General features: G+C 42.4%; 1 protein-coding gene across 4 annotated transcripts in view; it reads right to left on the bottom strand.

Annotated features, from left to right (window-relative positions):
* The window catches only part of CORIN (corin, serine peptidase), a 1,135,185-nt gene that overhangs the window by 126,527 nt on the left and 996,016 nt on the right, over nucleotides 1-12,642 (bottom strand). For all 4 annotated transcript variants that reach the window (XM_069631711.1, XM_069631714.1, XM_069631713.1 and 1 more), the window contains one exon: nucleotides 471-593. In XM_069631711.1, the coding sequence (XP_069487812.1) occupies nucleotides 471-593 (123 nt within the window). The remainder of the gene's footprint in view (nucleotides 1-470; nucleotides 594-12,642) is intronic.

The following is a 12,642-nucleotide window of genomic DNA, read 5'->3' as shown; positions in this document are numbered from 1 at the left end:
AGCCCCAATCATCAATCTATCAGTGTGCGCTCGCACATAGCCTGAGCGCACGCCGCACGTGCGGTGCGCCCACGGGCCTGGCTAGCGCCAGCGGGGCCCGGGGCCGGGGATTTGAAGCAACTAGCAACAAACAAATGTTGCTAATTTATTTGTCAATTGCTGCCCTGCCCTGCCTGAGGGCAAAGGCAGCCTGAAGCAGCAGTAATAGTTGTTTGATGTGTGAGTGACATAAAAATGATTCTGAATAGGCCTGGCTGGTGCGTGTGGCCTGACTTTCAGGACTCCGAGCACCGCCGCACGGTGCCCCCTACAGGCTGACTAACGTCAGGCAGCCGCCTGAGCTAACTGACACAAAGACCAGCCCTGAATGGAAGTAACTTTGATTCTAAAATATTCAAAATAGCAGATTCAAGCAAGGGCATCATCAAATAACGCCTGGATAGATCTGGAGAAATAGCAATTTTCCTCACCCTCTTTCCAGAAGTTCCTGAAATGTGGAAACATTTTGGCTCGTCCAATCAGAGACAAGGTGCATCCATTTCTTGTGTGGTAATTGGTCGTTTACTTCTACTAGATGAGTCGTTGATGGACCTCTGGAACAAAGAAGAGTGCATGTGAACACAAGACATTCCAGAAATATATTCACACAGTTTAATAATGCATTACATTTTATTTTATCATGAGACGGTGTGCTCAGAAACTAAGGGAAAGCACAATATCATGTTATGGTCAATTAAATAAGTGACATTCCAAGTAGGAAGAAACTAATTGATGTAACAGACTGAAAACCTAGCCATATTCATATCTAAATATTAGCAATGTAAATATTAAATACATGCATACACACACAATGGGTAAAAGCCACAAACAAATTCAGGTCTACAAACATTGGGAACGCCTACATTGGGTTGAACCTATTTTGAAACAATAAACGTACATTTCAACCAACATTGTCGGATTCCCAAACTCCCCTTCATTTTTAAATTGTTTTCTCTTTGGATATTGCTGTTGCATGTATGCTAGTTTGTACTTAGCATAGTTATTGTTTGGTGTAAAATGTAGTATGAAGATGGTATTAAGAGTCTCTGTTACTTTGAGAGCATTTTTGTGCAACTGTCAGTGTATTTTTTTATTTAATTTAATATGAGTAGAATGATTGTTTAAATTGTACAAGTGAGTTTTCTGACTCTATTTTATGTCCGTATTGTATTGTTTGTTTGCTATGTATCTTGGCATGTTGATGGTTTATGTGGTTAATATATATATATATGTTATGATGTTACTTTTTGACGTGTTATTTGTGAGGGTACGTTAAGGTTCTGATATTTTTGGTTTTATTTTATATCGAACATTTAATAATAGTCTAAGCATTAACAATGGCATTCCCAACTTTTGTTGACTGTAACTTTCGATACGTAGTAATTGTAACTTACAAAAAAACCCATTGATTTCTTTATTTTTTAAGAGAGTATTGCATGATTTCTATAGTGGTTAACATATTTGTGTTTTGTGCAGGGAGTCATTTTTCTCTGTAAATAATGTTCATTTCACTGTATATTTAAATGTGTTATTGTTCATCCAACCCTATCGCATATATATATATATATATATATATATATATATATATATATATATATATATATATATATATATATATAGTGCCCTTACTATGTGTTGCATGCAGCGTGACATCGGGCCTCATTACGACCCAGGCGGATTTCGCGGTGCTAAATGCACCGCGAAGCATGGCGGAAAGCCGCCGATAGCGCCATGGGGGTTGGCGGATTTACCGCCCCATTCCGACCTCGGCGGAGCGGTAAATCCCCAATCCCCATTCTGCCCTTCCCCATTCCCATTTTTGCCCCATAGGGTATAATGGGAGTGGGGAAGGAGTTAATTACGCCACCGTAAAATACGGTGGCGTAATTAACAACGAGGTCCCGTAGCGCCATGGTTTTCTCCGGCTGGTAAAACCAGGCGGAGAAAACCTCCATGGCGCTACGGGAACTCGTAGTATGGCGGAGAGGTACGCCATGCACTACGCTGGCGTAATACCCTCTCCGCCAGGGTCCTAATGAGGCCCATCGTGTGGATTTCATGAATTCTTTTTCACTTTGCATTATATGTTTCATTTCGTTTTGCTCCTCCAACCTTTCAGTGCATGTACAGCAGCCCTATTCTATGCTGAGAGAGCACTTCGTCCGGCATGATTTACAGAATACTTTTCATTTAATGGAATATATGTATATTTTTATTTTTGCATGTTGTGTTGCCATATCGCACATTGGCTGAGGCTGATCACTGTGTGCATTTTGCTGAATGTTTTCATTTTATCCCTCTGAATCTACTGCAAATGTATGGAATATCTACTGGACTTTGCCTGTTGCCAATAACCATATGTGTTTCATGCAACATTTAATGTGCAGAATGTTCTAAATTGAATTACTTTCCGCCGACCCTGATGTGCCTGAATAGTGCATGTTCAGTGCAGTCGATCATATTGTCCGTTTCACAGGAAAGGCTTCACACAATGTTTTTCATTTTGTTTTGTCTACCTGATCCCACTGAGAATGTATTTTGGATTATTAATGAATTCGGTGACACCCTATCGAAGGGAGTTTAGGAACCCACCGCAAACATTTGCACATGCAATATTTGCCTTTTGGGTTTGTGATTTTGGCCTCGGACAACCCTCAATTTTATAATTTTGTGTGTCATGACCCCACCCTTTTGATTTGAGATAGAAAGCAAGCTGGTTTTCAATGGCGATTTCCTTTATTAAATTGCATCAAGATAATGTGACATTGCATTACAACAGGGCTGTACCAGTTTCTCAATCTAAACCAGTCTAACGTTCAATTATACTCTAAATGTAGGCAGACAAATTGAAATTAATTAGATTTTTTGTGAAACATTAATAACCACTTGAATCAGTGAATTATGCTACTTTAAACCCACACCCACCCCGACAACAAAAAGGTAAATCAGTTTCAGAAAGAGGTATAAAACAAAACATAACAGTTATAGTTCAAATTTAAAAACAGTCCTCAACTCTGGGGCTTATTAGGCCCAATCTATTATAAACTAATTGTTCATTGCATGGGTAAAGACACTACTTGACTTCAAACTCTAGGATGTCCGATTTGTTGTAAATAATTATAAAGACTTGGATTTCTCAGGGTTTCTATTTACTTTGGAATACTAGGACAACGGGGCCTCACTCGTTATTTTCAAAAAATCAGGTCCACCACCACAATACCTCTGTTCAATGTGGTCTCTAAATTACTTTCTTAAATGACTGTAGCAGACGTCGAGCATATAACCTGTTCCACATTCAATTTGAGGTGTCTAAAGCTTCCAGAGATCCAACATCGCAGGGAATGCTTTAACATGATGATGTTGACAAGAGTTTAAGTTTTAATTCTAAAACACAAAACACCTTGTGTTATGTTCCCTTTTTAAGTGATATAACCTTTAAATAGGGCTCCCAAAATACTTTTAAATGCTATCTTGGATTTGCTGCTGACTGCTTTTCAGTATAATCACGTGTTTTGTAATTTGCACCTCTAGCATCCATGCCATTGTGTTTAACTGCTGACAGTAAATTGCAAAAGAGGGACCAGTAGTTACAGGAGAAGGCACTCCATCTGTTTTATCCCTGAGTTGCTATTACATTTATAAGGCAAACCTATGATTTGTTTTTAAGTGGCTGTTAGGGAGAATTCTTTGTTTAGGCTGAATTTCCTAACCTAGTGAATCCCCCAGCAGCTTTGCTGGATTTTTGGGGTTTATTATTTTCTCCTGCCAAGAGTGAGACTCTTTTACCTTCACTCTTGGGCATGATTTGAGTGTGTTTCTTTGACTCTAGATGTGTTTAATGGGCTATGGGGTCTTTTACTCCATAGGGCTTCATGTGTTTTTGTGATGTGTGTTACACAGCACCCTTAGTGCAGTAACACAGGGGTGTCATAGTGACCCCCCAGTTAAGACTCCATACCCTGGGACTGACTACTGTCTCCCAGGGCATGTAAAGTCACCATTGACTTTACTAGTCTTGAATTCTGAACAGAACCAGTACAAACCATCATATTGTGGACGTACTGGCTGGGGCAATTCGATTGCCCCGGGGTCTGTTAGTCGAGGGGGCACGTCTCCGTCCCCCCTGATCGAGTTTTGGCTGGTGGCAGTGGATACTACTTTTTATATTCAACCGCGAATATTTCTCTATGGGATTTTCCCATTGTTCGAGGCTACTATCTTTATTTAATTACGATAGCCTCGAACATACCGCCAGTTTATTTAATTATTATGAATTCTCCGGTTGGTATTTTTTGCCAAAACTCGGTTCTAAAATGGCGTTTGTGTTCTCTTCTGTGACTCCAACCCAAGTCGAGCCCTTTGTTCCACTTTTTGGCGGGCTTCTCCACAGAAGCCCTCCAAAGTGGTGCCACTCTGTCTGGGGTACTTAGGAGGGGTGGAGGGGGATTTAGGCACCCTCGACTGAGTTGCCTAGGCAACTCAAGTCGCACTCCGTCCTGATTGTACCAAGTGGTGAGCCGGCCGGCTCACCACTTAGCATGTTTGAGTGACAGCTAGGCTGAGTGAATGGGGGTTTCTGCATAAAAGCAGGGCTTTGGGGACTGGAACTTCAGAAGTCGCCACAGGACCTAAGAATCTGAAGAGGGAGAAGCTGAGCCGACCCGACACGACGACACCACCGGTGGAGCCCTGCTGGACCGTCTCACCACTTTTCCCAACGACAGAGGAGATCTCCCACCGGAGAGTCTTCTTCCTTTGACTGGTGGGGATAACCAGTTTCACCGTCTTTTCCCCTTCCCAATGCATCTCGTGGCCGCCTTGCCTGTGCCAAGCCCCCCGACAACCGGAATACCACTTTTTACCACGACCGCGAAATAAAGGGTAATACCTTTAACCGGAAAACTCTGCGGCTGGTTTCTTCCCTGGCAGTGCAACGACCTTCATCTTTCCTCCAAGTTGAGATCTTCTCTTCCCCTGGACGACGACGAGACTTGCACCCGCTGCCAGGAACAACTGCCACCGCTGGAGGATCCTTCCCACTTAAGGTACCGTGTTCCGCCTGGCTTCCCTTGCCACCGACTGTACGGGGTAGATTTAGCCCCCGGCTTTCGAACCTGGGTTAGCCTGGGACGCCCCGGCTAAACTTTTCTGAGCCTCTCTAAACTCTTTTCGAACTCTCTGCAAGACTTTCTAAGCCTAGTGTAACTGTGTGATCTTGGGCGCATTTGTGCTCTGCTCTCTCTAAGAGTGGGCCCAGCCTATGGATTTTGGCTCACAAGTGACTTTTGCTCTTCTGCCTTGCTAAAAGTGTTCCTAAATCTTAGAGTGGTGTATCTTTCCATATTCTGTCTTTTTCCCTCCCTTCTTCATAAACTTATTGGAGTGCCATCTATAGTTAAGCACTCACCTCTGTATGGAAATAAGTGGTGTTAACTAAGACTTATCTGATAAGGAATAAGGGTTGTATATATTATAATAGTAACTGTGTTTAGAGTGTTTTACAATAAGAGTGCCGAAGTGTTTCAAACAGTGTGTTTTTAAATAAATAATGATATACTTTGATACCAAAGCTCTGGTCAGGGTTTGCTTGTATTATTGTGTCTGAGTGCCTATTGTGTATACTTTGCATACTGCCTAACTCTTCTTGAGGGAAGTCTGACTGCTCAGCCACAGCTACCAGGTAGATCTGGGTGGTACAGACTGCTACCAAGTGGGTTTACTGCTAACACCTGTAGTCCTAAATCTTTTGCAGTGTTCCCAAAGAGAACTGCACAGGTTTCTGCCTAACAGTGGCTCCTTAAGTAACCTCAGTGAGGGTCTTTTATAATGTTTATTTAGCCTGGGGTGAGGAAGGGTTGGCAAAACAACTATAGGCTCAATTATGGGCACAGTCATTAAACTTGCTATGACTGTGTTAGAAGGAGGGCAGGGCACTGATAGGGTGCAACACCCTATTTATCGAAGTTTGAAATCGAACGATTTTTCCCAGAGTGAAAACGTATTTTGCATTTCCACTCTCTAGAGCAGATATTTTATAATCCACACTTCTTACCAGCTTAGTAATGCATGCTTACGAAAATATGTATTTCTTCAGATCCGGGCAGTAATAGTATTAGTGCTACTCCCTGTGTCACTGTTGTACTGATACCACTGATCCAAAGATATCAGTGGATATCCCACTTTGTGGGTGGAAGAAGGGTCCAGGCTCCTGTTTGTCCATTGGGAACCCTTTTTTGTTGGGCATATTTGTACTCACTTTTTTTGTTGAGAGCATTTGCTTGTTTTCAGGGTATGATCATTGCTGTGGTGTTTTTTTTATGTGTAGGGCTAGCTATGTGTAGGGGTGTCCTGAACTTCAGCTTTGAATAATTATTCAGCCAAAGATCGGCTAAAAATACAATATTTATAAATAATAATAATTGGTTAGACCATTTGAAACTGAATACTAGCAAACCCACCAGGAGATGAGAAGGAAAACAAACTTTGAGGTTAAGTAAGCTTTAGCTGACAGCTATTTTGTGTCATTGTGTGTCATAGAGAGAAGTGGGCTGACCGGAGAGAGGGATCTAAGCAAGAACAAATACAAATCAATTGTACCTTTCTCGTTGGAGTTTTACAAGATCAATTTATCAAACATATAACATGTATGCATAATACTTTGTTTCTAATCTCAAATTTGTTCTGTTTTTATTCTTGTATTCAAATATGTTGGGACAGTTTGCTATTTACTGAAATCTTGAAATACAGTCAATGTGAGGTCAGCATGAAAAACAGCTCAATCCTTCACAATCCATCCCACAATACTGTTAGATCCAGCAATGCACCACGGTGCACCCAACACAACACCACCACAGCCTGCAGTCCCTTCTATGACGATAGTTGTCAGAAATATAGATTGGTGGAAAGCATTTGCTTTCTTACTGGGGTATAATAAAAACACGAGGATTACCAAATGTCTGCTTGAGCTTGGGATGGCTGGTCAAAATAACAACAAAGTCTGTCCCAGCCCTACCCACCATTCAGGAGCATTGCTTTGTCAGGAATGACACATATTTTGCATTTCTCGAAAAAAGCGTGAGATATGTTGAATCTTTTAAATAAAGTAAACCACTGGCACATCATTTGCTTTACACTGTATTGTGTGATATAACTGGGTGCATAGGTCACTGGACTACTGCCCCTGTTAAAGAACATGTGTGTATAACCTGAAAGTCACAGGTCCACATTCAAGAGCAGCTGACCTAGCCTTTCATCCTTCCTAGGTCAATAAAATTAGTACAATTTATTTGTATAATAGCAGAACCTTTTAACAAAAGCACTGTGAAACTGCAAAACTTTTAGTGTCCATAATTGTAAACCATTAAATTCCTTTATTAATTGGATAGAGGGTAAAGGTTGTTATAGGACATCGGCTTTATTTTGTTTACTTCATAGTAGCTAGGCTACGAATTACTATGAAAAAAACTCCTCAACAGAGATGACAATGATCCAAAGTCACATTAGAATGGCTAATACATTTCCTGTTCGCCACATATTAAGTGGGCTCATCGGCCCTTGGAAATAAGGTTTGAGAGGGCTCTGGGACAGAAACCGAGACCTGAATCCGCTAGTAGGGAGGTGAAGGGATGAGAATTATCTGTTTTAAACAGAACCTTGTGTCTACATTTTGTTCTAGATAATACATTGTTTCTGGCTTGTATGGTTAAATATATACATTGTTTATATTCTGCTCGGATGAAAATAAAGATGAATACGCAAGACACTGTGCACACATTTAAAGAAGTGCTTTAATTTCTTTCATACAGTGTGTTAATCATATTTGGAACTTTTCTTTATTTTAACAAAGGCAACAATTCAGACGCACTGCTGAAAAGTAAATATAATATTTGGTACACCCCAAATTATTAGTAACTGCTGACGCTGATCTGTTCCAGCTGCATGTGATAATGTCGCTGTGAAAAAGGCACCAGGTAGGTGACCTATTTTTCCTGACCCCCAAAATTCTTGCCCCAAATATTCTAGGGGGGTATATTTATATATTATTACCTCCAATCCAGAAATATTCGGGCAATGTGTTTGATTGTTTGGAGAGTGCATTTTTAGGGAAATGTCGTCACCTGGGGCCCGATTCAGAGGTGCATGCTAAAATGGAAAAGTGCTGTGAGACACCTTTTCATTAAGACATGCATTCCGATGTATTACGGCATGGCAACAACCTTGCCAACCACTGCACATGCAAGGGGCTGGCAAGGACTGCTTTCAGAGGCCGGAACACCCTTCCTGAACCAGCCAAAAGATGCTTAGATTAACGGTACCCTTGGAGGTGCCGTTAAAGCCCACAGCACACATTCTCCCATCATGTACATAGCATTTCTCCGTCTGCAGAACCACTTTTCTAGTTCAATGAAAGTTTAAGAAAACTTTCTTGAATTAGAAAAGTGACAGTCTTTTGAGAAATGCTCGCTAAGCCACTGGAGCACGTTTCCCCTGAAAAGATAGATTTTTGCACTTTTTGCTTATAGAAAGCACAACATTTCCCCTCCAATAGATCCACCCATGATGGTGCTGGAAATTGGAGGGGAGAATGTCGGCTTTCCACGCTATATCTCGCATGGGCTCTGAATCAGGACCCTGGTGTCCATTTTCACAGCAACATTATCACTGGATATGTCTGTTCCAAGGCAATTTCATGTTGATGCTAAGCAGTGGCACAGTAATTCTGATTATCATACCTGTGACACAGCAATTCTGATGCAAGTATTCACCTGGCATAAATATTGAGAGGCATGCTGTCCTGGTCCGTGGACTATTTCAATCTAGAGGTTCCGGAATTTTTCCAGTCATGAATTATGTATGATAAGCGTTATTTGCTCTTTTATTTGTCCTTTTTAAAACATTCTCTTTTTTCCTAGTATTGCTTCTGACCAGCATTTGCCAATCGGCAAATTAAATCGGCAACTAAATCCATTGTTATACAGAGCATGCAATGCTTTATTTGTATATCGACATGTATTCTTTGTTGCACAGAAGTACTTTAATAGGTACTCTGACAGATCTTGAAGTCTTACGGCATGTTTACAGAGCGTTTTTCAGTGGAACCTTCCCATTCAAAAAGGCTTTTGTAAATCAGGCTCTTAGTTTGGTTACCAAGCTCACTTATATACATATATGAATATAACAGTAAATATAAGAAAGAAACAGCAGTGCTAGGTACATGCGCCCTGCTGGCTGTGGCCAACAGGGCACGTCAAGAGGGTAGCTGCACCGAAGGCACCATGCCATAACAGGCGGTGCAGAAACGGCCACTCTGAAAGGAGGCACACGCTTTGTGGAACCCTACCAGGCCGACTCTTTCACAGCTCTGCTTTCCAAACGCTCTCCTTTCTTCCTATCTGTTTGAACTTCCATACCAAGCAAACTCCACCTATAAGGTGAAGGTGAATACAGCTTATTCCTATTGGTCAGTGCATTCAGTTTTTTCTAGATCCAAGGAAAATGACACATCTAACACCCACTTCTTTCCTGTTGGATCTTTCACATAAGAAGGCTAGGAAGTAGTAGGAATAATAGTGTCCGTCTTAGGTTCCACTTTAATTTCCTTCTAGGGCCCCCCCATTCAGCATCTGACATATCTGATTCACATACACTAAGCAGAATAATTCCACATTTTATAAATATAATTTCTGTGTAGCTCAGAGATTACAATATCACATTTTCATGGGTCTAACATTGTCTAGCACACAACGTTATGATTTTAATATTTAAGTTGCAATTCTAGTAATTTCAATATGCATAGATACAACATAATGTCACAAGAATGCACATGGTCTGATTTTTGTTGCAGAATATTGGGAGATGGATATCTGTCATTTGCGGTGTTTCTACATTTTAGCAGATTTAAACACCCATTTAAAATCATCATTTACCAAGTAATAAGCCATGGTTACGTTTCATTTCTCAAACAATTGTGTCTCTTTCATGTGTGCCAGGTGATTTGGGAGAGAGAAAGACAGATGTTCAGTTGGGGCAATAGGTTCTGTTCACTTCTGAATTATTTGGACTGTGGAAGGCTGTTAGCTTTGGACTTACTGCATTTACTGTCCTTGAGGTTAACTGAGTCGAATATATTCTGCTTGGCATTAATTACAAGATTTACCGGTCAAGAAAATAGATGGCAATCTGGGGAGAGCCATGGCACATTAGCTCATGTTATTTATGACAGTATCTGTTTTCCCTATGACTCTGACAATGGGGCCTTTCAATTCATATCCTTTGTGCCACTGTAATGAGTTGAAGGAACAGGAGGGAGATCTGTCCCTGGGGAGCTCCGATGTAGCCAAGCATCACAGCAAGCAGAGAACAATTGGGTGATGTCATAAAGGTTCTGGATGGGTTTGACTGACACTTGTTTGGTCCAATAGAGAGGGACTGGAGAGATGCAGGTTTATTTCTCTAACCTACCGGCTGGTTTGTTTTTGAATAGGAGATGGCGACTCAGGATGAAGAACAAAGCTATGAGTGGGCTTATTAGTGAATAACGTCGACACACACATTTTCAGAGTGACGAGTTGCACCCGTTGTGCCTGAGAAGTTAGCCCGTTGGCTGAGATACATTGTCCTGGCAGTAATGTGCACAGGTGGGGAGATCCCGTCTGCTAGAGACTGAAGCAGAAGGCTAGCTCCTCCTCCTGGCCCCCACCGTTGTGAGGGAGGAGTTCTCTGTCAGAGAGCCGAGGCCCAGGGGGCGGCGGGTAAGGCCCGAGATACGCGTCATTACGCGTAAGCGAACAGCTGTTGTGGGCCGGCTGCCGAGAAACTGACAGAAAAGGCGGAGTCCAAGTCAAGGCCTACCGGCGAACCCAATGAAGTAGGAGGCGGAGCCAAGCAAGAAAGGGAGTCACGGCGGAGCTTAAACGAAGTCCAAGCAGTAAGTGAAAATCAGAGAGAGGGAGTGAAAGCGTTTGTGTGGTCCAGAGTCTGGGTGAGGGACTTCTCTACAAATGAAGAGAGACTGTAGATCTCTAACTCACGTCGGACACACGGTACTCCAAACATTTTGTACCTAGTGTATGAAGCACTGGAGTGTAGTACCCTTGGTTATAAATACAGAAGTTCGAGTCTGTCCGGGAGAGGGAAGGAGTCCACGTATCTAAGGACCTGTTCTGCTATAAGATTCTTATAAGAATAAAAGTCAATAGGAACAGAGAAATCCTGGTAAAGGGAGAAAGAGGATTTTTAAGTTACTTTTGAGAGACCCTATTTCACAAGTAGAATATCATAAGAGGGTCACGAAATAAGGCCCCAACTCGCCTGGAAGTGAGCCAGAGAGACCGCCTGAGGGGAAAACGAACTGCCTACAGAACTCCGCTACTGCACAGCTGTTCTCTCCGTGAAAAGTTTTGTTATAAGCAAAGAAATAAATACTTAAGAAGTAATAACAGTCTATCTTGTGGTTTGTCCCACCCAGTGGATCTTGACATTTGATGGCAGCGGTGGGATAAACCAGAACACCATGGAGGAACTGATAAAAACCCTTACTGAATGGCAACAGTTATTACAGCAGGCACTCCAACTGCAAGGTCAGCAGACTCAGGCCGACCGACCGACCGACAAGCTTTCCAACAAGCCTTGCAACTCCATCAAGCCCAGCTAATTTAAGCTACGAGTCTGAGAAGTCATGCCCAAGTGCCAGCTTCGGTACTACAGAGGGTTCACGGCAGGTGAAGCCTGGCACATTTCTTCGTAAACTTCGAGAGAATCGCCAGCAATGCCCAGTGGCCTGCAGAGAGGTGGTGCCATTATATTGCTCCCCTGATGACGGGGGAGATGCAGAGCGCTTACCAGGCAGCTAACCCAACAGGAGACACCACCTATGGGGACATGAAGTGTGTCGTACTAGAGAGACTCGGCCATGACGAGGAGGCTTACAGGATCAAGTTTCGGGAGATCAGGCTATTGCCAGAAGAAACACCCAGACAACTCTATGACAGGGTGAAGGAGTTAGGAGATAAATGGTTACAGACCACAACATCCACTGCCCATGAGATGTCAGAGAAAATAGTATTGGAGCAGTTCCTAGAGGCACTACCTCTACCGATACAGCGTTGGGTCCGACAACACCATACACCCACTTTGGTCGAAGCCGTAAATATTGCCTCCGTCTATCAGAAGGCAGGCCAAGGAAAGCTGCTGACCTACCAAACAGGCCAAAAGGGAATAAGTGGTTTGAAGTATCCTGAGCCAGTGATGACAGGGAGCAGGAACCAGGCTGACTCAGGTAAGTGTAAAAGGAAACAGGTTTTATTCTTCTTGGTTACATAGCATAGTCAATGAAAGGTAGGAGAGTAGGTAATAAGCCTCTGCCCTGGTTCCAAGTCAATCTCCCAATCCCAACCAACACTCTCTAGAATCCTCAGGCCGCCCACACTCCAAGCTCCACTTCAACATTCTATGAGGCCCTTGCATACATCAGCTATTCACCACAAACATACCAGGACACCACACACCCCCCCTCCTTAACAAACAAACTAAGAAACAGAATACCCTCACCATCATGTTAGGATCACAATCAAAACAAACAAAAACACCTACTACCCCGGCCTG

The sequence above is a fragment of the Ambystoma mexicanum genome, chromosome 6q (genome assembly GCF_040938575.1).
Source record: "Ambystoma mexicanum isolate Mex_15411 chromosome 6q, UKY_AmexF1_1, whole genome shotgun sequence".
Taxonomy (NCBI): Eukaryota; Metazoa; Chordata; class Amphibia; order Caudata; family Ambystomatidae; genus Ambystoma; species Ambystoma mexicanum.
The sequence above is the reverse complement of the archived record's forward strand: the minus strand, read 5'-3'. Positions and strand labels throughout refer to the sequence as shown.